Consider the following 27,785-nt stretch of genomic DNA (forward strand, 5'->3'; position numbering starts at 1 on the left):
ATTAGGGACAATAACATCTGGACAGCCATAGTCAACCATCACACTGTATTAGGGACAATAACATCTGAACAGCCATAGTCAACCATCACACTGTAGTAGGGACAATAACATCTGGACAGCCATAGTCAACCATCACACTGTATTAGGGACAATAACATCTGGACAGCCATAGTCAACCATCACACTGTATTAGGGACAATAACATCTGAACAGCCATAGTCAACCATCACACTGTAGTAGGGACAATAACATCTGGACAGCCATAGTCAACCATCACACTGTATTAGGGACAATAACATCTGGACAGCCATAGTCAACCATCACACTGTATTAGGGACAATAACATCTGGACAGCCATAGTCAACCATCACACTGTAGTAGGGACAATAACATCTGGACAGCCATAGTCAACCATCACACTGTATTAGGGACAATAACATCTGAACAGCCATAGTCAACCATCACACTGTATTAGGGACAATAACATCTGGACAGCCATAGTCAACCATCACACTGTAGTAGGGACAATAACATCTGGACAGCCATAGTCAACCATCACACTGTATTAGGGACAATAACATCTGGACAGCCATAGTCAACCATCACACTGTAGTAGGGACAATAACATCTGGACAGCCATAGTCAACCATCACACTGTATTAGAGACAATAACATCTGAACAGCCATAGTCAACCATCACATGAAAAATGTATGCACTCACTAACTGTAAGTCGCTCTGGATAAGAGCATCTGCTAAATGACTAAAATGTAAATTGGATCACTAAAAAAAAATACACCTTAGGCCCTGTTGTAGCTCAGTTGGTAGAGCATGGCGCTTGCAACACCAGGGTTGTGGGTTCGTTTCCCACGGGGGGCCAGTATTAAAAATGTATGCACTAACTGTAAGTCGCTCTGGATAAGAGCGTCTGCTAAATGACTAAAAAATGTTTAAAAATAAATAAAAATCAAGCAGGGTCCCAAAAGAAAATGGAGTCCGTATTGTGACACACTACTACAAATACAGTATCTCGTGAGTAGGCATTTGTTATGAAAATAAACCAGAGTTGACTAAAGACTAAAGTCAAGGTTGTCTGTCTTTTCTAGTGCCCGGTTGTGAATACTAGTTGCTTTGAACAGGGTTCTCTTTCTTTTTGCACTGAAACCAATTTCTTTACATATAGTATTTATTTATTACATTTACAACACATTTCACAATTAAGACAGAACTAATTTTAACAGGACCATGAGAGCGAGACATGAATTTTTACAGCATGCGAAAAAATTATAATCATGAAGTATATTTAAATATATATATATATATCCTTGTATAGTTTAAACATGACATATTTAGTTTTCTTTTTCATATAAACACATGAAATCTGTTCCAACCCAGGATGTAATTTGCAATAATATCTGACTGTTCAGGTTCAGTCATCTCATTTCCAAAGGACATCATTCCTACACACGTATTATTTATAAAGACATGAACATAATCCACACACACACGTATCATTTTCAGAGAACACAGAACACATCAGGAGAGTGAAAATTATTTCAGTAAACTCTGCATATCCATCATTGGATATTCTATCTGGGGATGTCCCCCAAAATGGCACCCAATACAGTGCACTACTTTTGACCAAAGCAATATGGGCCCTGGTCAAAATAAGTGCACTACTTAGTGAATAGGGGTGCCATTTTGGAACGCACGTGCACTTAAAACTGCTGAACGTAAAGAGTCACTTCACTTCAATAGCGACTACAAAAAAACACTCAACCCAAATCAACCAATCAAGACAGTACACTACACTGTCAGTACAAGTGCCAGCTAGGGACAAAATACCTTTCAGATGGGGTGACAGACTCTCACACTGGGATGAAATAAATATCGGATCCACTCCAGCTATACAACTCAAAAGGATGAAAGATGGAACGTCTTTTAGTCTAAAGAATGTAGGGAAAGTACTGGTGTGTGTGTCTGATCAGATCAGATCAGAATGTAGGGATGTACTGGTGTGTCAGATGAGATGAGATCAGATCAGATCAGAATGTAGGGAGGTCCTGGTGTGTCAGATCAGATCAGAATGTAGGGAGGTCCTGGTGTGTGTGTCAGATCAGAATGTAGGGACGTACTGGTGTGTGTGTGAGATCAGAATGTAGGGACGTACTGGTGTGTGTGAGATCAGAAGATGGGGATGTAGTTGTCTATCTTGGCGCGGTGCCTCTGGGCGATGCACTCAGCGATCCACACGATGTTCCTACACTCCTGCTCCTTCAGCTTGACGTAGGCATAGAACACACTGAAGTGGAACTGGTTCAGAAACGCCAGCTTGTTCAGCTTCACCTGCAGGACACAGCACATCAGGGACATGGTTAATGAGGACATCAGGGACATGGTTAATGAGGACATCAGGGACATGGTTAATGAGGACATCAGGGACATGGTTAATAAGAGGACATCAGGGACATGGTTAATGAGGACATCAAGGACATGGTTAATGAGGGACATCAGGGACATGGTTAATGAGGACATCAGGGACATGGTTAATGAGGGACATCAGGGACATGGTTAATGAGGGACATCAGGGACATGGTTAATGAGGGACATGGTTAAAGAGGACATCAGGGACATGGTTAATGAGGACATCAGGGACATGGTTAAAGAGGACATCAGGGACATGGTTAAAGAGGACATCAGGGACATGGTTAATGAGGACATCAGGGACATGGTTAATGAGGACATCAGGGACATGGTTAATGTGGACATCAGGGACATGGTTAATGTGGACATCAGGGACATGGTTAATGAGGACATCAGGGACATGGTTAATGAGGACATCAGGGACATGGTTAATGAGGGACATCAGGGACATGGTTAATGAGGGACATGGTTAATGAGGGACATCAGGGACATGGTTAATGAGGGACATCAGGGACATGGTTAATGAGGGACATCAGGGACATGGTTAAAGAAGACATCAGGGACATGGCTAATGAGGGACATGGTTAATGAGGACATCAGGGACATGGTTAATGAGGACATCAGGGACATGGTTAAAGAGGACATCAGGGACATGGTTAAAGAGGACATCAGGGACATGGTTAAAGAGGACATCAGGGACATGGTTAATGAGGGACATGGTTAATGTGGACATCAGGGACATGGTTAAAGAGGACATCAGGGACATGGTTAAAGAGGACATCAGGGACATGGTTAATGAGGGACATCAGGGACATGGTTAATGAGGACATCAGGGACATGGTTAATGAGGACATCAGGGACATGGTTAATGAGGGACATCAGGGACATGGTTAATGAGGGACATCAGGGACATGGTTAAAGAGGACATCAGGGACATGGTTAATGAGGGACATCAGGGACATGGTTAATGAGGACATCAGGGACATGGTTAATGAGGACATCAGGGACATGGTTAATGAGGGACATCAGGGACATGGTTAATGAGGACATCAGGGACATGGTTAATGAGGGACATCAGGGACATGGTTAATGAGGGACATCAGGGACATGGTTAATGAGGGACATCAGGGACATGGTTAATGAGGGACATCAGGGACATGGTTAATGAGGACATCAGGGACATGGCTAATGAGGACATCAGGGACATGGCTAATGAGGACATCAGGGACATGGTTAATGAGGGACATGGTTAATGAGGGACATCAGGGACATGGTTAATGTGGACATCAGGGACATGGTTAATGAGGACATCAGGGACATGGTTAATGAGGGACATGGTTAATGAGGACATCAGGGACATGGTTAAAGAGGACATCAGGGACATGGTTAATGAGGACATCAGGGACATGGTTAATGAGGACATCAGGGACATGGTTAATGAGGACATCAGGGACATGGTTAATGAGGACATCAGTGAGCACATAAGTCTTACACAATCAATCAAGAAGTCCTATACATGTACTATAAAATGACAGAACACGCCGTCGACTATTCAATCAAATCCTGACATATCAGGACTATGATGATGTGGAAAGAAGGGGACTTATTTTGTGTTGTAATATGTGAAACAACAAGTGATCACCGAAGACTGGGTTAAGAAACCCTGGACTATAGTTTGGCCCATTCTAAAAACCAATGGCAATGTGTGTGTGTGTGTGTGTGTGTGTGTGTGTGTGTGTGCAGGAGTCGCGTTGCTCACCTCGTGCTCAAAGAACCTGTCCTCCAGTGTCTTGTCCCCTGGGTTGCTGCCTGCTCCCTCAAACAGGAGCTTGTATTCCTGGAGAGGAGAAGAGATGTTAGCAGGTCGGAGCTGGGTCACCACATGTTTTGAGTATCAAAAGGATATATGATGCAAGAGGGTAGACCTATTGCTGGGGGACTGAGAGCAGATTCATTGGTCATCTGCTTTAGATCAACTGTTCTAGAAACTGATACCATGTCCTAATAGCAGGTGTATTTCTCTAAATGACTATTAATCTAAGGGATATGACTATAGCAGATGGACTGTAATGCTGTCTACTTCTTCTCACATTGTTACACTCTACATATGGGATAGGCCTATATGTTGGTCATTTATGTTCAGTCACAGAATAGAACAAGACTTGGTCCATGTGCTGGAAAAGGTTCTGTTCAGTCACAGAATAGAAAAAGACTTGGTGAAGGTGCTGAGTGTAACTGGTCTAGTTACACTCAGTATCAAGCTCGGCTTGTCTGGTCTGGTTAGGCTCAGTATCAAGCCCGGCTTGTCTGGTCTGGTTAGGCTCAGTATCAAGCCAGGCCTGTCTGGTCTGGTTAGGCTCAGTATCAAGCTCGGCTCGTCTGGTCTGGTAAGACTCAGTATCAAGCTCGGCTTGTCTGGTCTGGTTAGGCTCAGTATCAAGCCTGGCTTGTCTGGTCTGGTTAGGCTCAGTATCAAGCCTGGCTTGTCTGGTCTGGTTAGGCTCAGTATCAAGCCAGGCCTGTCTGGTCTGGTTAGGCTCAGTATCAAGCCCGGCTTGTCTGGTCTGGTTAGACTCAGTATCAAGCCCGGCTTGTCTGGTCTGGTTGGACTCAGTATCAAGCTCGGCTCGTCTGGTCTGGTAAGACTCAGTATCAAGCTCGGCTCGTCTGGTCTGGTAAGACTCAGTATCAAGCTCGGCTTGTCTGGTCTGGTTAGGCTCAGTATCAAGCTCGGCTTGTCTGATCTGGTTAGGCTCAGTATCAAGCCAGGCTTGTCTGGTCTGGTTAGACTCAGTATCAAGCCTGTCTGGTCTGGTTATACTCAGTATCAAGCCAGGCTTGTCTGGTCTGGTTAGACTCAGTATCAAGCCTCTCTGGTCTGGTAGACTCAGTATCAAGCCAGGCCTGTCTGGTCTGGTTAGACTCAGTATCAAGCCAGGCTTGTCTGGTCTGGTTAGACTCAGTATCAAGCCAGGCCTGTCTGGTCTGGTTAGACTCAGTATCAAGCCAGGCTTGTCTGGTCTGGTTAGACTCAGTATCAAGCCAGGCTTGTCTGGTCTGGTTAGACTCAGTATCAAGCCAGGCTTGTCTGGTCTGGTTAGACTCAGTATCAAGCCAGGCTTGTCTGGTCTGGTTAGACTCAGTATCAAGCCAGGCTTGTCTGGTCTGGTTAGACTCAGTATCAAGCCAGGCTTGTCTGGTCTGGTTAGACTCAGTATCAAGCCAGGCTTGTCTGGTCTGGTTAGACTCAGTATCAAGCCAGGCTTGTCTGGTCTGGTTAGACTCAGTATCAAGCCAGGCTTGTCTGGTCTGGTTAGACTCAGTATCAAGCCAGGCTTGTCTGGTCTGGTTAGACTCAGTATCAAGCCAGGCTTGTCTGGTCTGGTTAGACTCAGTATCAAGCCAGGCTTGTCTGGTCTGGTTAGACTCAGTATCAAGCCAGGCTTGTCTGGTCTGGTTAGACTCAGTATCAAGCCAGGCTTGTCTGGTCTGGTTAGACTCAGTATCAAGCCAGGCTTGTCTGGTCTGGTTAGACTCAGTATCAAGCCAGGCTTGTCTGGTCTGGTTAGACTCAGTATCAAGCCAGGCTTGTCTGGTCTGGTTAGACTCAGTATCAAGCCAGGCTTGTCTGGTCTGGTTAGACTCAGTATCAAGCCAGGCTTGTCTGGTCTGGTTAGACTCAGTATCAAGCCAGGCTTGTCTGGTCTGGTTAGACTCAGTATCAAGCCAGGCTTGTCTGGTCTGGTTAGACTCAGTATCAAGCCAGGCTTGTCTGGTCTGGTTAGACTCAGTATCAAGCCAGGCTTGTCTGGTCTGGTTAGACTCAGTATCAAGCCAGGCTTGTCTGGTCTGGTTAGACTCAGTATCAAGCCAGGCTTGTCTGGTCTGGTTAGACTCAGTATCAAGCCTGTCTGGTCTGGTTAGACTCAGTATCAAGCCTGTCTGGTCTGGTTAGACTCAGTATTAAGCCTGTCTGGTCTGGTTAGACTCAGTATCAAGCCTGTCTGGTCTGGTTAGACTCAGTATCAAGCCTGTCTGGTCTGGTTAGACTCAGTATCAAGCCAGGCTTGTCTGGTTAGACTCAGTATCAAGCCTGTCTGGTCTGGTTAGACTCTGTATCAAGCCTGTCTGGTCTGGTTAGACTCAGTATCAAGCCAGGCATGTCTGGTTAGACTCAGTATCAAGCCTGTCTGGTCTGGTTAGACTCAGTATCAAGCCTGGCTTCAGAAGTGGAAAAACTAAAGTCTGAGTCTTTAGGCCAAGCACCGGTGTAAAGCCCTGTGGTGTAAAGCCCTGTGGTGTAAAGCCCTGTGGTGTAAAGCCCTGTGGTCTAGTAATAGTAGTATAATTTACAGGGTAATAGTAGTATAATTTACAGGGTAATATAGTAGTATAATTTACAGGGTAATAGTAATAGTAGTATAATTTACAGGGTAATAGTAATAGTATAATTTACAGGGTAATAGTAGTATAATTTACAGGGTAATAGTAGTATAATTTACAGGGTAATAGTAGTATAATTTACAGGGTAATAGTAGTATAATTTACAGGGTAATAGTAATAGTAGTATAATTTACAGGGTAATAGTAGTATAATTTACAGGGTAATAGTAGTATAATTTACAGGGTAATAGTAGTATAATTTACAGGGTAATAGTAGTATAATTTACAGGGTAATAGTAATAGCAGTATAATTTACAGGGTAATAGTAGTATAATTTACAGGGTAATAGTAGTATAATTTACAGGGTAATAGTAATAGTAGTATAATTTACAGGGTAATAGTAATAGTAGTATAATTTACAGGGTAATAGTAATAGTAGTATAATTTACAGGGTAATAGTAGTATAATTTACAGGGTAATAGTAGTATAATTTACAGGGTAATAGTAATAGCAGTATAATTTACAGGGTAATAGTAATAGCAGTATAATTTACAGGGTAATAGTAGTATAATTTACAGGGTAATAGTAGTATAATTTACAGGGTAATAGTAGTATAATTTACAGGGTAATAGTAGTATAATTTACAGGGTAATAGTAGTATAATTTACAGGGTAATATTAATAGTAGTATAATTTACAGGGTAATAGTAGTATAATTTACAGGGTAATAGTAGTATAATTTACAGGGTAATAGTAGTATAATTTACAGGGTAATATAGTAGTATAATTTACAGGGTAATAGTAGTATAATTTACAGGGTAATAGTAATAGTAGTATAATTTACAGGGTAATAGTAGTATAATTTACAGGGTAATAGTAGTATAATTTACAGGGTAATAGTAGTATAATTTACAGGGTAATAGTAGTATAATTTACAGGGTAATAGTAGTATAATTTACAGGGTAATAGTAATAGTAGTATAATTTACAGGGTAATAGTAGTATAACTTACAGGGTAGTAGTAGTATAATTTACAGGGTAATAGTAGTATAATTTACAGGGTAATAGTAATAGTAGTATAACTTACAGGATAGTAGTCGGCCACAGCTTTGACCTGTTCGTAGTCGTCAGCGCGGGCAAGCTGAGCCAGCCCCTCAGGGTACAGCTTGCCACAGTGGGGGAACAGCTTGGCCCGGTCCTCCTTAGACAGCTCCGTACCAAATGAGTTGATGGTTATGATGAAGGCTCTCCTGTCTGCCTCAAACTGGACACACAGGGAGGGGAAACAGGACACACACAGGGAGGGGAAACAGGACACACACAGGGAGGGGAAACAGGACACACACAGGGAGGGGAAACAGGACACACACAGGGAGGGGAAACAGGACACACACAGGGAGGGGAAACAGGACACACAGGGAGGGGAAACAGGACACACACAGGGAGGGGAAACAGGACACACACAGGGAGGGGAAACAGGACACACACAGGGAGGGGAAACAGGACACACACAGGGAGGGGAAACAGGACACACACAGGGAGAGGGAAACAGGACACACACAGGGAGGGGAAACAGGACACACACAGGGAGGGGAAACAGGACACACACAGGGAGGGGAAACAGGAAACACACAGGGAGGGGAAACAGGACACACACAGGGAGGGGAAACAGGACACACACAGGGAGGGGAAACAGGACACACACAGGGAGAGGGAAACAGGACACACACAGGGAGGGGAAACAGGACACACACAGGGAGGGGAAACAGGACACACACAGGGAGGGGAAACAGGACACACACAGGGAGGGGAAACAGGACACACACAGGGAGGGGAAACAGGACACACACAGGGAGGGGAAACAGGACACACACAGGGAGGGGAAACAGGACACACACAGGAGGGGAAACAGGACACACACAGGGAGGGGAAACAGGACACACACAGGGAGGGGAAACAGGACACACAGGGAGGGGAAACAGGACACAGGGAGGGGAAACAGGACACACAGGGAGGGGAAACAGGACACACAGGGAGGGGAAACAGGACACACACAGGGAGGGGAAACAGGACACACACAGGGAGGGGAAACAGGACACACACAGGGAGGGGAAACAGGACACACACAGGGAGGGGAAACAGGACACACACAGGGAGGGGAAACAGGACACACACAGGGAGGGGAAACAGGACACACACAGGGAGGGGAAACAGGACACACACAGGGAGGGGAAACAGGACACACACAGGGAGGGGAAACAGGAAACACACAGGGAGGGGAAACAGGACACACACAGGGAGGGGAAACAGGACACACACAGGGAGGGGAAACAGGTCACACACAGGGAGGGGAAACAGGAAACACACAGGGAGGGGAAACAGGACACACACAGGGAGGGGAAACAGGACACACAGGGAGGGGAAACAGCAAACCGATTGATTGACAGATGATATAGATGAATATAGTAGAATACACTTCAAGGTGTGGGTCAATGTTTTCTTTAAATTGGATGGTCCAGTAGAAATGACTAAAGAGAACAAACACTGCAGTATACAGTGCATTCGGAAAGTATTCAGACCCCTTGACTTTTTCCACATTTTGTTACGTTACAGCCTTATTCTAAAATGTATTAAATTGTTTTTTTCCCCTCATCAATCTACACAGAATACCCCATATTGACAAAGCTAAAACAGGCTTTTATAAATTTTTTGTAAATGTATAAAATAAAAACTGGAAATATCACATTTACATAAGTATTCAGACCCTTTACTCAGTACTTTGATGAAGCACCTTTGGCAGCGATTACAGCCTCAAGTCTTCTTGAGTATGACGCAACAAGCTTGGCACACCTGTATTTGGGGAGTTTCTCCCATTCTTCTCTGCAGATCCTCTCAAGCTCTGTCAGGTTGGATGGGGAGCGTTGCTGCACAGCTATTTTTAGTTCTCTCCAGAGATGTTCGATCGGGTTCAAGTCCGGACTCTGGCTGGGCCACTCAAGGACATTCAGAGACTTGTCCCGAAGCCACTCCTGCATTGTCTTGGCTGTGTGCTTAGGGTCATTGTCCTGTTGGAAGGTGAACCTTCACCCCAGTCTGAGGTCCTGAGAGCTCTGGAGCAGGTTTTCATCAAGGATCTCTCTGTACTTTGCTTTGTTCATCTTTCCCTCGATCCTGACTAGTCTCCCAGTCCCTGCCAATGAAAAACATCCCCACAGCATGATGCTGCCACCACCATGCTTCACCGTAGGGATGGTGTCAGGTTTCCTCCAGGCTTCTGTCTGGCCACTCTACCATAAAGGCTTGATTGGTGGAGTGCTGCAGAGATGGTTGTCCTTCTGGAAGGTTCTCCCATCTCCACAGAAGAACTCTGGAGCTCTGTCAGAGTGATCATCAGGTTCTTGGTCACCTCCCTGACCAAGGCCCTTCTCCCCCGATTGCTCAGTTTTGCTGGGCGGCCAGCTCTAGGAAGAGTCTTGGTGGTTCCAAACTTCCATTTAGGAATGATGGAGGCCACTGTGTTCTTGGGGAACTTCAATGCTGCAGAATATTTTTTGGTACCCTTCCCCAGATCTGTGCCTCGACACAAACCTGTCTCGGAGCTCTATGGACAATTCCTTCGACCTCATGGCTTGGTTTTTTGCTCTGACATGCACTGTCAACTGTGGGACCTTATATAGACAGGTGTGTGCCTTTCCAAATCATGTCCAATCATATCCACAGGTGGACTCCAATCAAGTTGTAGAAACATCAAGGATGATCAATGGAAACAGGATGCACCGGAGCTCAATGTTGAGTCTCATAGCAAAGGGTCTGAATACTATAATACTACAGATAGCTTTTTTTTTATTTGTAATAAATGTGCAAATATTTCTAAAAACCTGATTTCGCTTTGTCATTATGGGGTATTGTGTGTAGATTGATGAGGATTTTTTTTTTGAATAAGGCTGTAACGTAACAAAATATGGAAAAAGTAAAGGGGTCTGAATACTTTCCGAAGGCACTGAATATTAACTTTCTAATAAGGGACACACTCACTGACCTCTAGAATAGGGCACATGGTGTCACCAGTGGTTCCTCCCAGAGTGGAGCAGAACTTGTAGAAAGCCTCTAGATAAGCCTGGAAATGGAGACACAGACCAAGTCAATCACTATCTTCTGATGCATGTTGTTGTTTTAACATTGTGAATTAAAATGTGAATTAAATCCGTTGCTCACCTTATACAGAGTATTACGGATGATTTCAATGTTCATCTCATCCAGATCCTGCTCAGATATGCAGTCTTGGAAGAAAGCAGCTGAAGAAATGATCAGAAATTCAAAACAGGATTTTGATGATTACACATTTATGAGAAAGTAGAGTTTTAGCGCCATCTAGTGTTTGCTACAGGACATAAAACACTCCAGTCTGTTGTTCAAAGATTCTTCTTCCTTGCATTCTCAATTCCATATGTTCCATTAGTAAACAACCCAGGACGGGAACAGTTCCATTAGTAAACAACCCAGGACGGGAACAGTTCCATTAGTAAACAACCCAGGAGGGGAACAGTTCCATTAGTAAACAACCCAGGAGGGGAACAGTTCCATTAGTAAACAACCCAGGACGGGAACAGTTCCATTAGTAAACAACCCAGGAGGGGAACAGTTCCATTAGTAAACAACCCAGGAGGGGAACAGTTCCATTAGTAAACAACCCAGGAGGGAAACAGTTCCATTAGTAAACAACCCAGGAGGGGACAGTTCCATTAGTAAACAACCCAGGACAGAGGTCTTTATGAGGCTCTCTAAAAGCTCCTTGGTCTTTTGTAGTTGAATCTGAAATTCAATACTTGACTGAGGGACCTTACAGATGTTACAGACTATAGCGTAAATTATTTCATTTTTATTAATTTGCTAACATTTGTAGAGTTTTCTTTTCACTTTGACATTATGGAGTATTTTGTGTAGATCAATTACCAAAAAAAACAACAACAAAAAAACACACAAATTAAATATATTTCAATCCCACTTTGTCACTCAACAAAATGTGAAAAAAATCCAGAGCCCTGGTCAAAAGTAGTGCTCTATATAGAGAATAAAGGTGACATTTGGAATGCAGAAGTCACAGTCCTGCCTTACCCAGAGGGGTGTCCACCAGGATGGCGTTGTAAAGTTCTGCTGGGGTCTGGGCGATGTTGACTGCCTCCATCTGCTCAAAGCTGCCCAGAGGATGACACTTAGGCACCAGCTCAGAGATGGACCGCTGGTGCAGGGTGCCTGTGATGAGCAGGATCACGTTGTCTATCATGTAGCTGTACCTGTGGAGATGGGAGGAGAGGGAGAGAGATGTGTGTGTGTGTTCAGTGTTTTCTGGGTAATTATGAGCAGAGCAAATATTACATTTCCTTTGCAAGATGGTGAAACCCACTATGAGTGTTAGCGCTCAGGCTAGAATGAAAGGCGGCCAGTGAAAGCCAGTTTGAGGTTTAGCGTTCAGGCTAGAATGAAAGGCGGTCGGTGAAAGCCAGTATGAGGTTTAGCGCTCAGGCTAGAATGAAAGGCGGACAGTGAAAGCCACTATGAGGTTTAGCGCTCAGGCTAGAATGAAAGGCGGCCGGTGAAAGCCACTATGAGGTTTAGCGTTCAGGCTAGAATGAAAGGCGGCCGGTGAAAGCCAGTATGAGTGTTAGCGCTCAGGCTAGAATGAAAGGCGGACAGTGAAAGCCACTATGAGGTTTAGCGTTCAGGCTAGAATGAAAGGCGGCCGGTGAAAGCCACTATGAGGTTTAGCGTTCAGGCTAGAATGAAAGGCGGACAGTGAAAGCCACTATGAGTGTTAGCGCTCAGGCTAGAATGAAAGGCGGCTGGTGAAAGCCACTATGAGTGTTAGCGCTCAGGCTAGAATGAAAGGCGGCCAGTGAAAGCCAGTATGAGGTTTAGCGTTCAGGCTAGAATGAAAGGCGGCCGGTGAAAGCCACTATGAGTGTTAGCGTTCAGGCTAGAATGAAAGGCGGACAGTGAAAGCCACTATGAGTGTTAGCGCTCAGGCTAGAATGAAAGGCGGCCAGTGAAAGCCAGTATGAGGTTTAGCGTTCAGGCTAGAATGAAAGGCGGCCGGTGAAAGCCACTATGAGTGTTAGCGCTCAGGCTAGAATGAAAGGCGGCCGGTGAAAGCCACTATGAGTGTTAGCACTCAGGCTAGAATGAAAGGCGGCCGGTGAAACCCACTATGAGGTTTAGCGCTCACGCTAGAATGAAAGGCGGCCGGTGAAAGCCACTATGAGTGTTAGCGCTCAGGCTAGAATGAAAGGCGGCCGGTGAAAGCCACTATGAGTGTTAGCGCTCAGGCTAGAATGAAAGGCGGCCAGTGAAAGCCAGTATGAGGTTTAGCGTTCAGGCTAGAATGAAAGGCAGCCGGTGAAAGCCACTATGAGTGTTAGCGCTCAGGCTAGAATGAAAGGCGGCCAGTGAAAGCCAGTATGAGGTTTAGCGTTCAGGCTAGAATGAAAGGCAGCCGGTGAAAGCCACTATGAGTGTTAGCGCTCAGGCTAGAATGAAAGGCGGCCGGTGAAAGCCACTATGAGTGTTAGCGCTCAGGCTAGAATGAAAGGCGGCCGGTGCGTGGGAGAGAAAACATCTGTAGAGTTTTAAAAAAGTACTCGCACTCAAGGAGGCCGAGATGCAAAAATAATATCATTTAATCCATGAAAAAATACTAGAAAAAGTGAAGGTGCTAATAAACAGAGCATACGTTTCAATCTCATGAAGACACCTGCTGTGCATAACATGGCCACCAGGTGGTAGCAGAGAGCTAACTAGAGACTGGCGAATATGGAGTCAATGCATATTAACAAGGACTATCCAGAAGAGTATCAAAACATGGACCATTCAGATAGAACTGAAAAGGGATGCAAGACGGACAAATGAAGTGTTACCATTATCTGACAAGGTGGTAGTCTACGCCTAAGTCCCAAATGAATGGGAAAGATAGGCTCAATTCAATTAGACAATTTACATTTTAGTAATTTAGCAGACGCTCTTATCCAGAGCGACTTAACAGTTAGTGAGTGCATAAATTTTTTCATACTGGGCCCCCCCGTGGGAATCGAACCCACAACCCTGGCGTTGCAAGCGCCACGCTCTACCAACTGAGCTACAGGAGGGCCTTACAATATGGGCGCCAATCTTTCCCCTTCATTTTTTGGGATAGAGGCTGGCAGATGCCAGAGATCCTGTGAGGGACTTACGTGATGAAGTCCATGAAGCTCGCCAGTGGTTCATAGGACTGGTTCCTCATGTGGCGGAACTCCACCACCATCTTCTCTTTGAGCTTGTCGTCGATGACGGACACGGTGAGGGGTGAGGGTTCGTTGGCCAGGAAGCTGCCGTAGTCTGTGCTCTGCAGATGGAGCTTCAGGTCTGCACGGGGGGGAAACAAGACGTCTTCAGATACTAGGTAACAGTGCTTTCAACAGACAAGCACAACAATGACTTCCACAGGAGAAGAAGTTACAACCTCATATGAATGCTGCTGCATTGATGGTAATGCTACATTAGAGACCCATTCGCAAGGGAAGAGGCTAGCTAGTTATGTGTCTAGAATGCTTCCATTTTACTAGATGTGTAAGCTAATTGAGCAATATTTTGAGCAATAGTTTCAGTTCCTCATAGAAATCCCCCTGTTGATCAACCTAATCTGATTTATTTAACCTTTATGTGGGCAGCATGGTCATGAAAAAAATCATGGATAGCTGCTAATGGTTCTCTAGCTACTAGCTTATGTTAACAAACTAGCTGGCTACAGCGGTCAATGCAGTTTAATAACCAGGGCCGGGTTTCCCAAAAGCATCTGACGGCTAAGTTCATCCTTAGATTCTTAGTAGGAGCATCGTTAAATCTCTGAGCTGTTTCCCAAAACAACCGTTACTAAAGTTGCACAACGCTGGTTATTTACCGACTGCCTCAGACCACTCGTAGAACAGCTAAGTGCATCTGCCTCAGACCACTCGTAGAACAGCTAAGTGCATCTGCCTCAGACCACTCGTAGAACAGCTAAGTGCATCTGCCTCAGACCACTCGTAGAACAGCTAAGTGCATCTGCCTCAGACCACTCGTAGAACAGCTAAGTGCATCTGCCTCAGACCACTCGTAGAACAGCTAAGTGCATCTGCCTCAGACCACTCGTAGAACAGCTAAGTGCATCTGCCTCAGACCACTAGTAGAACAGCTAAGTGCATCTGCCTCAGACCACTCGTAGAACAGCTAAGTGCATCTGCCTCAGACCACTCGTAGAACAGCTAAGTGCATCTGCCTCAGACCACTCGTAGAACAGCTAAGTGCATCGTTAGATGCTTCTTTTGGGTGCTTTTCCCCCCTTTTTTTTTTTTTACACAGAAGATCTCCGCTAAACATTGAATCGAGATGTTTATCGGTCTCTCTGTGGCCGCTGATAACTTGGGAACAAAGGTTGCCAACAAATACAATGTTGCCAATGTCTTTGTTACAAACAAGCGAAGAATAAAAATGTTTAAAATGAGAACCGAGACGACTGCATTAAAGATAAATCCAGTAGGCCTGTTCAATCACATTGAAATCAATTTCGTGTCAATCGAGTTCGATTTTACTAATTATAGGCTACACTATCTATCATTTTTGCCTCAATATTTAATGATAATAATAATAATAATAATATGCCATTTAGCAGACGCTTTTATCCAAAGCATACAGTCATGCGTATTTTTTTTGGGTGGTGAGAACACTACCTTGGCGTTACAAGCGCCGTGCTCTACCAGCTGAGCTACATGTGCTCAATGATGTGCCAAATCTGTGATTTAGTGCATTATTAGGCTATAGGGTAGGCCTAAGCCTTAGAATAAGCCGCCTCAATATTTGCAGCCATGACGTCAACCGCCTGTATTCAATGGAGAGACCGAGGCTATGCTACTAGCCTCATGCCATGAATATGCATAGCCACCTCGAGACAACTCCGATATAAAGTGTTTTTTCTCAAAGTTGCCGGGATGTCACATGTCCTACTTATATCAGTACACTGGTAACAACTTAAACATTATAACATGTATATTCCATTAAATAAACCTCACGTAGCAAATAAGCCATTAATTTATTTGATGACCAAATTCGACACTCTCATAGACTTCCATACAAAAACTCCTTGCTTGGTGGGCAAAACAACGCCGCCTGTTGGATGGAGACAGATTTTCCACTGAGTTGGGCCTCTCTCTTCCTCTCTGGTAATACTGTGAAGCTATCATTCCACTATTAGCAGCAGATATATTAAGGGCATTTTCTGAAATTACAACACAAAAATTCTACAAATTTCTATTTGTAGCATCTTTAACACACATTGCTAAGGAACGTATCTTTCATATCAGCAAGAAATAATAATATATATTTTTTAAAGGTTAAATTACTACACACCTTTATAGGGTTAGGGTCCCCACACAGCCCTATTTCTATGTCACAGCGATTGTTTACAGGTTGAAGACAAGATTCGACTACCTGTGCTAATTAGTTATCTGCGTCTCCGAACACCTGTGTGTAAATGGAGGACTGACTGTGACTGAAAAATACTGTCGGCTGCAACTGGTGTTAAAAACCAGTTAAAAACTGTGTCCAGTATGTGTATATTTTTCGTTTTGATGTGATATGAAAGTAGAGGCCTTTATGTTTCTAGAACCGATTCACATCATTTAGATGGAGTATTTGGCTCCCTATGCGAGCCCAATATATCGATAAAAGTCATCTTGTCCGAGAGAGATTTAAACGGTTATCAAAACGTCACGCCAGGGTAAGCCTACACGAAACACAGCCCTTATTTTAAGTGTTTCTAAAATCCCCTATGGGAGAAAAAAATGTATGGTGGAAAAACGATTAGAACCATGTCCATGTTTGACCGCTAGGTTGTATGGGTATTATGACACCTCCACTGTGGGGCTCTATTCGCCTCTAAACAGAACATGTAAGGTCCTTGGACTGAAGGCTGCTTTACAGTCCTATTGACATGTCTGTAGACAATTTGTCGTAGCTACATCATGAACATTGTATTGTCGTCTGACATCAAACTTGTTGCCGTTATGAAAAAGTATAGCTAAACACAAAAAAACGAAAGCCTCTGCATGACATCGGCAGCCGGGTGCTCTAAACAGCATACTTTATTTTAACACCAATAAACCCATCCTTTTAAAAACGAATATAGTAAATATCAATTAGCACTTTTCTAAACAATGCTTTGGTCCGTTGCTAGCTAACTGTTAGTATGCTAGCTAGCCAGTTCAAATAATGACCAGAGTATAGATGACAACGTCTTAATTTTAGCTCCTTTTTATTTATTACAGAAAAGCCACAACATTATTTACAAGGTAATGGCGAGCTTACAGAAAATAACTTCCAGCCACAGTGTGACTATAAAAGTAGGTGATTCTATCAGATAATTGCATCATGTCACAGGAGGATTTGGTCTGGTTGCTGTGACGGTCGCAGATACTTTATTTTGTTGTATGTCTGCGACAAGGAAACTGACAGTCGCGACAAGGAAACTGACAGTCGCGACAAGGAAACTGACAGTCGCGACAAGGAAACTGACAGTCACGACAAGGAAACTGACAGTCGCGACAAGGAAACTGACAGTCACGACAAGGAAACTGACAATCGCGACAAGGAAACTGACAGTCGCGACAGGGAAACTGACAGTCGCGACAAGGAAACTGACAGTCCCAACAAGGAAACTGACAGTCCCAACAAGGAAACTGACAGTCCCATGTCGTTACACCAAGTATAAACTGTCGTTAACGAGTAACATCAACGTTAGGCTCCTTTAGTCCACTTTTGGCTAACTGGCACGCTAGCTTCCCAGCTTCACAACATTTAGTTAGGTGACGTTAGCTAGCTAATTCAAAGGAATATCGGTTGAGAGACCTAATTTAATCTCGAAATCTAGATACCAAGCCATTTAACTCCAATTATCTACATCCATATACCAAAACGGATAATTCATGACCAACTATTCGTGTTAAAGTATGTACGCTAGCTAGCCAACTAACGTTCCTGTTAGCTAATTCAAGGACCCCATCACCAGTCGAGATACTAGTAGCTGGCTAGCATTGTCATTAACGTTAGTCTGCGAATAGCTAGTATAGGTAACATAGCGACTGGCCATGACATGTCGTCGGAAGGCCACATTTTTATCCAGTAACGTTTTGAAACGTTAGCAATACTATTTGAAAAGCCACTCTGTACATTTGACAACATGATCCAACATAACTAGTAGCCAGATGACCAGCTAGCTCGCTAACGTTAGCTCGGACTCACCTTCCAGGGTTTCGCACTGGACGAGATTTAGATAGTCTCCCTGTGAAAGAATTCCAGCCTTAAAACCCCTGACCAAGCCTTCCAAGTAGCCATTATCCACATTAAAATACAGCTCCGAGAATATAGGCATCTTGAGGGCTCAAATATATATCAGTTTATTGATGAAATGCAACGTATCAGAATATTTTTCTGTACAGGGCTGAGCGTAGATACCCGGCTGTAAAAAGACACGTGATCACTCGCCACCAATATCATGTGACTCAATCATCTGCTTTCGATGACGTCAAGCGGAAGTCCTAAATACCGCGTTCAAAACAACTGGGAACTCGGAAATATCCAACTTCAGCGCGTTCAAGATAACTGGGAACTCGGGGAAAAAAACGAGCTCCAACTGGGAAAAATCGTTTTGGGGGACCTGAAGATCACTGACGTCATGATTTGACCTAGTTTTATTTCAGAGTTCCCAGTTGTCTTGAAAGCCCCAGGAGGAGGAGCTGTGGAGAGGGCTTGACAACATGCTGGGGTTGGAAATGGCAGAAAGTGGTGTGGACGAAATGGAGAAAAGGTTGGAGAAGCAACAGCTGTGCTGGAATGCCAACAATATGGGTGTCAGTTCTGATGATATGGAGCGGGAGGATGAGGGTCCAGGATCTGAATGGTCTGTAGTGGAAAGACACAGGAAGAAGAGAGATCACGATACAGAAAGACACAGGAAGAAGAGAGATCATGATACAGAAAGACACAGGAAGAAGAGAGATCACGATACAGAAAGACACAGGAAGAAGAGAGATCATGATACAGAAAGACACAGGAAGAAGATAGATCACGATACAGAAAGACACAGGAAGAAGAGAGATCATGATACACAAAGACACAGGAAGAAGATAGATCATGATACAGAAAGCAGTGGAGCGTCTAGTATAGAAAGCATAAAGAGGGTAAAGGTAGGAAGCAGGAGTAGTGATGTGTTGGAGTGGGGGGGGGGGGGGCTCAGATATATAGAATTAGTCATAATGTATCATCTGCATCATAGTGCAGCGTTTGGTGGATGCCAGGTACAGAGAGAGGCTAGAGAGTCTCAGAGATATAGAATCAGTCATGATGTATCGTATGCAGAGGCTGTAAGACTACAGTGCGGACTGATGGAGCTTCCACGGCTGCCCCTGTACTAAGTGGACCTACTGTCGGGGCTGGTGCTTCAGCTGGTCCTGGCCTGGTTTGGAGGCCTGTTCAGAAAATCTTGCGATCATGAATGTGCTGTTATCAATGGACACTTTGATCATGAATAAAGTTGACTCCGTAGCTGTTATTGGTAAGGTTATCAATACGACTCGGGTTGTTGAAAGCAGAAACGGCAGGTTGAAGGTTATAGTGGAGACGGCAAAAGAGATATTGGGGCTAACAGATGTTACTGTTGAAATGGTTGTTGACATGCTGAATAATCCTACGGGTGGATCGTTTCAGCATGATATAGATAAAGTTTAATGGATTGGGTGGCTTGGAAGGTTTTCTTAGTAGGGATTTATTTGGTTTTTGATTTTATTTTCTTAGTAGTACAGAATTAGGCAGACTATGATTGATCGCACACTCCAGCACAGTAGGTGGCGGCATGCACCTTAAACGCAGTGCTAGCTGTGCCACTAGAGATCCTGGTTCGAATCCAGGCTCTGTCGTAGCTGGCCGCGACCGGGAGACCCATGGGGCGGCGCACAATTGGCCCAGCGTCGTCCAGGGTAGGGGAGGGAATGGCCGGCAGGGATGTAGCTCAGTTGGTAGAGCATGGCGTTTGCAACGGCAGGATTGTGGGTTCGATTCCCACGGGGGGCCAGTATGAAAAAAAATTAAAATAATAATGTATGCACTAACTGTAAGTCGCTCTGGATAAAATGTAATAGACCGGAACCCTGGCCCCTTGGCCTGAATGGCACCAAAACATCACTAAGTATCATGGTGAAAGTGGCAGTAACTAGCAAAGGATCATGGTCAATGTAGTCGTTTTCATCCTGCCTGAGAGAGTCAACCGGAAGTCTCCTCATAGCCTGCCGGCCTATGATTGGTCTGTGTCAGCACGTGGTCCTGTGTGACGACAAATGTAGTGGTCAGAATGGATCACTATTTAATTCAATATCTCGATTTGTAGCGAACTTTAAAACAATTCATCATGGTGATTGTACTTGATCATAATAAACTCATTTTAGAGGCCAGAACTTCTGTCAAACATTTTTTGGTCTGGCTGTTCTGGTGTTTGTAATTTACCGAGGCTTTCTAGGGGGGGCAGACCAGGGCCTTTGACACCGCTAAGTTGCTACGCAGTAGCCAACCAGCAGAGCTTGTGACTTCACGCTCCACAGTGGTGTAACTCCTACTGCTCTTTCCTCGCACATATATATAATACAAAAATATAAATGATGTAAATGTAAATGTAAATGTAAATGTGTAAAGGACTTAAGTAAAAATACTTGAAAGTACTACTTAAGTCGTTTTTGTTGGGTGTCTGTACTTTATTTTACTATTAATATTTTTGACAACTTTCACTACATTCCTAAAGAAAAGTATGTACTTTTTACTCCATACATTTTCCCTGACAACCAAAAGTACTCGTTACATTTTGAATGCTTAGCAGGACAGGGAAATGGTCTAAATTCACCCATCTATCAAGAGAACATCCCTGGTCGTCCCTACTGCCTCTGATCTGACGGTTGAGTGTTGGAGTGTGCCCCTGGCTATCCGTAAATTTAAAAAACAAGAAAATTGTGCCGTCTGGTTTGCTTAATATAAGGAATTTGAAATGATTTATACTTTTACTTTTGATACTTAAGTATATTTAAAACCAAATACTTTTAGACTTTTACTCAAGTAGGATTTTACTGGGTGACTTTCACTTTTACTTGAGTCATTTTCTATTAAGGTATCTTTACTTTCACTCAAGTATGACAATTGGGTAGTTTTTCCACCCCTGATGCTCCAGACCGGACACTGGGGCCCTGGTGGTATCACCTCAAGGCTTGCTATAAAAGCAGGTGACAGCTCGCCTTTTTTGGCAATGGTCTTGGTAAGTGGAGTGTGCCAATATATTTTACATGATGCTTCCTTGACTAGAGTACTGACGTTACACAACATGCAAAAGGCAGTAAGGCCCATTTCTGCATATGACCAAAAACCTACAAAAACTGTAGCCACCAGGGAAACAACTTGTTCCCACTTAGAGGATAGAACCCAGCCTGAGTGCTGTTTACCTCAATTCTGAAAACCTGAGTACAACACTTATTTTGCTCGACTAGAGCTTTTAATAAGTTGTGTTTCTTTGAAAAGATTGGTGAGACTGACATTATATATCTTTATTTAACCTTTATTTAACTAGGCAAGACAGTTAAGGACAAATTCTTATTTACAATGACGACCTACCAAAAGGCAGAAGGCCTCCTGCGGGGACGGGGGCTGGGATTAAAAATATAGGACAAAACACACATCACAACAAGAGAGACACCACAACACTACATAAAGAGAGACGCCACAACACTACATAAAGAGAGACGCCACAACACTACATAAAGAGAGACGCCGCAACACTACATAAAGAGAGACACCACAACACTACATAAAGAGAGACACCACAACACTACATAAAGAGAGACACCACAACACTACATAAAGAGAGACACCACAACACTACATAAAGAGAGACACCACAACACTACATAAAGAGAGACGCCACAACACTACATAAAGAGAGACACCACAACACTACATAAAGAGAGACACCACAACACTACATAAAGAGAGACGCCACAACACTACATAAAGAGAGACGCCACAACACTACATAAAGAGAGACACCACAACACTACATAAAGATAGACACCACAACACTACATAAAGAGAGACACCACAACACTACATAAAGAGAGACACCACAACACTACATAAAGAGAGACGCCACAACACTACATAAAGAGAGACGCCACAACACTACATAAAGAGAGACACCACAACACTACATAAAGAGAGACACCACAACACTACATAAAGAGAGACACCACAACACTACATAAAGAGAGACACCACAACACTACATAAAGAGAGACGCCACAACACTACATAAAGAGAGACGCCACAACACTACATAAAGAGAGACACCACAACACTACATAAAGAGAGACGCCACAACACTACATAAAGAGAGACACCACAACACTACATAAAGAGAGACGCCACAACACTACATAAAGAGAGACACCACAACACTACATAAAGAGAGACACCACAACACTACATAAAGAGAGACACCACAACACTACATAAAGAGAGACACCACAACACTACATAAAGAGAGACGCCACAACACTACATAAAGAGAGACACCACAACACTACATAAAGAGAGACACCACAACACTACATAAAGAGAGACACCACAACACTACATAAAGAGAGACGCCACAACACTACATAAAGAGAGACGCCACAACACTACATAAAGAGAGATGCCACAACACTACATAAAGAGAGACACCACAACACTACATAAAGAGAGACACCACAACACTACATAAAGAGAGATGCCACAACACTACATAAAGAGAGACGCCACAACACTACATAAAGAGAGACGCCACAACACTACATAAAGAGAGACGCCACAACACTACATAAAGAGAGACACCACAACACTACATAAAGAGAGACACCACAACACTACATAAAGAGAGACACCACAACACTACATAAAGAGAGACACCACAACACTACATAAAGAGAGACGTCACAACACTACATAAAGAGAGACACCACAACACTACATAAAGAGAGACACCACAACACTACATAAAGAGAGACACCACAACACTACATAAAGAGAGACGCCACAACACTACATAAAGAGAGACGCCACAACACTACATAAAGAGAGACGCCACAACACTAGATAAAGAGAGACACCACAACACTACATAAAGAGAGACACCACAACACTACATAAAGAGAGACGCCACAACACTACATAATATAATATAAATAATATAATATGCCATTTAGCAGACGCTTTTATCCAAAGCGACTTACAGTCATGCGTGCATACATTTTTGTGTATGGGTGGTCCCGGGGATCGAACCCACTACCTTGGCGTTACAAGCGCCGTGCTCTACCAGCTGAGCTACAGAGGACCACAGAGAGACGCCACAACACTACATAAAGAGAGACGCCACAACACTACATAAAGAGAGACGCCACAACACTACATAAAGAGAGACACCACAACACTACATAAATAGAGACACCACAACACTACATAAATAGATACACCACAACACTACATAAAGAGAGACACCACAACACTACATAAAGAGAGACCTAAGACAACAACATAGCATGGCAGCAACACATCACGACAAGAGAGACACCACAACACTACATAAAGAGAGACGCCACAACACTACATAAAGAGAGACGCCACAACACTACATAAAGAGAGACACCACAACACTACATAAAGATAGACACCACAACACTACATAAAGATAGACACCACAACACTACATAAAGAGAGACGCCACAACACTACATAAAGAGAGACACCACAACACTACATAAAGAGAGACGCCACAACACTACATAAAGAGAGACGCCACAACACTACATAAAGAGAGACACCACAACACTACATAAAGAGAGACACCACAACACTACATAAAGAGAGACACCACAACACTACATAAAGAGAGACACCACAACACTACATAAAGAGAGACGCCACAACACTACATAAAGAGAGACACCACAACACTACATAAAGAGAGACGCCACAACACTACATAAAGAGAGACACCACAACACTACATAAAGAGAGACGCCACAACACTACATAAAGAGAGACACCACAACACTACATAAAGAGAGACGCCACAACACTACATAAAGAGAGACACCACAACACTACATAAAGAGAGACACCACAACACTACATAAAGAGAGACACCACAACACTACATAAAGAGAGACACCACAACACTACATAAAGAGAGACACCACAACACTACATAAAGAGAGACGCCACAACACTACATAAAGAGAGACACCACAACACTACATAAAGAGAGACGCCACAACACTACATAAAGAGAGACGCCACAACACTACATAAAGAGAGACGCCACAACACTACATAAAGAGAGACGCCACAACACTACATAAAGAGAGACGCCACAACACTACATAAAGAGAGACACCACAACACTACATAAAGAGAGACACCACAACACTACATAAAGAGAGACGCCACAACACTACATAAAGAGAGACGCCACAACACTCATCTGAATCAGGGTTAGTTTGGCAGTTGGGGTGAAAGAGGAGCGATTACGATAGAGGAAACCAAGTCTAGATTTAACCTTAGCCTGCAGCTTTGATATGTGCTGAGAGAAGGCCAGTGTACCGTCTAGCCGTACTCCCAAGGACTTGTATGAGGTGACTACCTCAAGCTCTGAACCCTCAGAGGTAGTAATCACACCGGTGGGGAGAGGGTCATTCTTCTAACCAAACCACCTGACCTTTGTTTTGGAGGTGTTCAGAACAAGGATAAGGGCAGAGAAAGCTTGTTGGACACTAAGAAAGCTTTTGTTGTAGAGCGTTTAACACAAAATCCCAGGCAGGGGCCAGCTGAGTAGAAGACTGTATCATCTGCATATAAATGGATGAGAGAGCTTCCTACTGCCTGAGCCATGTTGTTGATGTAAATTGAGAAGAGCGTGGGGCCTAGGATCGAGCCTTGGGGTACTCCCTTGGTGACAGACAGTGGCTGAGACAACAGATGTTCTGACTTATACACTGCACTCTTTGAGAGAGGTAGTTACCAAACCAGGCCAAAGACCCCTCAGAGACACCAATACTCCTTAGCCGGCCCACAAGAATGGAATGGTCTACCGTATCAAAAGCTTTGGCCAAGTCAATAAAAATAGCAGCACAACATTGCTTAGAATCAAGGGCAATGGTGACATAATTTAGAAACTTTAAGGTTGCAGTGACACATCCATAACCTGAGCGGAAACCAGATTGCATACCAGAGAGAATACTATAGACATCAAGAAAGCCACTCAGTTGATTATTGACAAGTTTTTCCAACACTTTTGATAAACAGGGCAAAATAGAAATTGGCCTATAACAGTTAGGATCAGCTTGATCTCCCCCTTTAAATAAAGGACGCACCGTGGATGCCTTCCAAGCAATGGGAACCTCCCCAGAGAGGAGAGACAGGTTAAAAAGGTCAGAGATAGGCGTGGCGATGATAGGGGCTGCAACCTTAAAGAAGAAAGGGTCTAAACCATCTGACCCTGATGGTTTTTTGGGGTCAAGTTTAAGGAGCTCCTTTAGCACCTTGGACTCAGTGACCGGCTGCAGGGAGAAACTTCATAGCGAGGCAGGAGAAAAAGAGGGAGGAGCATCGGGGCTAGTCACATTAGAAGGGCTGAGAGATTAGGAAATGTTGGACGGGCAAGGAGGCATGGCTGAGTCAAATAGGACTTAATGAAGTGGTGTTTAAAGAGCTCAGCCATGTGCTCCTTGTCAGTAACAACCACATCATCAACATTAAGGGACGTGGGCAGCTGTGAGGAGGAGGGTTTCTTCTCCAGGTCTTTCACCGTTTTCCAGAACTTCTTGGGGTTAAAATCACATGAAGTTGATTAATTGCGTAATAATACGAAATCGCCATACAAATCCGTCTGTTTAAGCTAGAGATATCTGCACGTCTCTGCGTCTCAATCCACCGCATCCGCCTGTGTCGGCTTTTCCGCATCTGCGATGGAAGTTGGCAGAACTACAGCGGTGTTTGTCAGAACTAGGAAAATCGGTCTTCCCACAAATACTTCTGTAGCTTCCGAACGGTTTAGCCTAGAAACTATTATGACCCCTATATGGAAAGATGAGACTCACAAGCACGATGGTGTTCTCCGTTTTGCTCTACGACCTGTCACCCGGAATCGTCTGAAGTTGGTACAGCCTCTTCTGCCAACTTCTGTCTGTGGCGTCCGAACAGTTTGGGGCTACACACTAAAATGACCCCTCTGTTGAAAGGTGAGACTCATGAACGCGTACATGACTTCTATGACTGGAAGTCTAAGGGAATCTGCTTTCATTGAAAAGCATGCTAGCAGATACCCGTAGATTCCTGTCACTGCGCTAACGCTAATTAGCATTGGCTCGCGAAACTATCTCTAACTTCATACTGGACACAGAGACATAACAATGGTATCCACGAGTTCATCTGACTCTGGGTCAGTAGATAAAGGGCTTCATCTGACTCTGGGTCAGTAGATAAAGGGCTTCATCTGACTCTGGGTCAGTAGATAAAGGGCCTCATCTGACTCTGGGTCAGTAGATAAAGGGCTTCACCTGACTCTGGGTCAGTAGATAAAGGGCTTCATCTGACTCTGGGTCAGTAGATAAAGGGCTTCATCTGACTCTGGGTCAGTAGATAAAGGGCTTCATCTGACTCTGGGTCAGTAGATAAAGGGCTTCATCTGACTCTGGGTCAGTAGATAAAGGGCTTCATCTGACTCTGGGTCAGTAGATAAAGGGCTTCATCTGACTCTGGGTCAGTAGATAAAGGGCTTCATCTGACTCTGGGTCAGTAGATAAAGGGCCTCATCTGACTCTGGGTCAGTAGATAAAGGGCTTCATCTGACTCTGGGTCAGTAGATAAAGGGCTTCATCTGACTCTGGGTCAGTAGATAAAGGGCTTCATCTGACTCTGGGTCAGTAGATAAAGGGCCTCATCTGACTCTGGGTCAGTAGATAAAGGGCCTCATCTGACTCTGGGTCAGTAGATAAAGGGCCTCATCTGACTCTGGGTCAGTAGATAAAGGGCCTCATCTGACTCTGGGTCAGTAGATAAAGGGCCTCATCTGACTCTGGGTCAGTAGATAAAGGGCTTCATCTGACTCTGGGTCAGTAGATAAAGGGCTTCATCTGACTCTGGGTCAGTAGATAAAGGGCTTCATCTGACTCTGGGTCAGTAGATAAAGGGCTTCATCTGACTCTGGGTCAGTAGATAAAGGGCTTCATCTGACTCTGGGTCAGTAGATAAAGGGCCTCATCTGACTCTGGGTCAGTAGATAAAGGGCTTCATCTGACTCTGGGTCAGTAGATAAAGGGCTTCATCTGACTCTGGGTCAGTAGATAAAGGGCTTCATCTGACTCTGGGTCAGTAGATAAAGGGCTTCATCTGACTCTGGGTCAGTAGATAAAGGGCTTCATCTGACTCTGGGTCAGTAGATAAAGGGCTTCATCTGACTCTGGGTCAGTAGATAAAGGGCTTCATCTGACTCTGGGTCAGTAGATAAAGGGCTTCATCTGACTCTGGGTCAGTAGATAAAGGGCTTCATCTGACTCTGGGTCAGTAGATAAAGGGCCTCATCTGACTCTGGGTCAGTAGATAAAGGGCCTCATCTGACTCTGGGTCAGTAGATAAAGGGCTTCATCTGACTCTGGGTCAGTAGATAAAGGGCCTCATCTGACTCTGGGTCAGTAGATAAAGGGCCTCATCTGACTCTGGGTCAGTAGATAAAGGGCTTCATCTGACTCTGGGTCAGTAGATAAAGGGCTTCATCTGACTCTGGGTCAGTAGATAAAGTGCTTCATCTGACTCTGGGTCAGTAGATAAAGGGCCTCATCTGACTCTGGGTCAG

The 27,785-nt window shown here is 44.1% G+C and overlaps 1 protein-coding gene across 1 annotated transcript; it reads right to left on the reverse strand.

The window, feature by feature from the left end:
- Positions 1 to 893: 893 nt before the first annotated feature.
- atp6v0d1 (ATPase H+ transporting V0 subunit d1) lies at positions 894 to 18,353 on the reverse strand. The gene is made up of 8 exons (XM_045218461.1): positions 18,107 to 18,353; positions 14,026 to 14,197; positions 11,918 to 12,096; positions 11,018 to 11,097; positions 10,842 to 10,919; positions 7,890 to 8,066; positions 4,182 to 4,259; positions 894 to 2,344 (listed from the first exon to the last, which is right to left on the reverse strand). The coding sequence occupies exons 1-8, from the start codon at positions 18,234 to 18,236 to the stop codon at positions 2,183 to 2,185; spliced, it is 1,056 nt and encodes a 351-aa protein (XP_045074396.1). The 5' UTR covers positions 18,237 to 18,353; the 3' UTR covers positions 894 to 2,182.
- Positions 18,354 to 27,785: the final 9,432 nt, after the last annotated feature.

This window comes from Coregonus clupeaformis, unplaced genomic scaffold, assembly GCF_020615455.1.
Source record: "Coregonus clupeaformis isolate EN_2021a unplaced genomic scaffold, ASM2061545v1 scaf1595, whole genome shotgun sequence".
In the NCBI taxonomy this organism is placed as follows: Eukaryota; Metazoa; Chordata; class Actinopteri; order Salmoniformes; family Salmonidae; genus Coregonus; species Coregonus clupeaformis.

Bases quoted from the DNA above. Each gene is read 5' to 3' on its own strand.
- atp6v0d1 (XM_045218461.1), bottom strand. From the start codon at position 18,236: ATGCCTATATTCTCGGAGCTGTATTTTAATGTGGATAATGGCTACTTG. The intron at 14,198-18,106 runs GTGAGTCCGAGC...CCCCCCGTGCAG, and splicing joins CCAGTGCGAAACCCTGGAAG to ACCTGAAGCTCCATCTGCAG. The intron at 4,260-7,889 runs GTAAGTTATACT...TCTCCTCTCCAG, and splicing joins CTGTGGCCGACTACTATCCT to GAATACAAGCTCCTGTTTGA.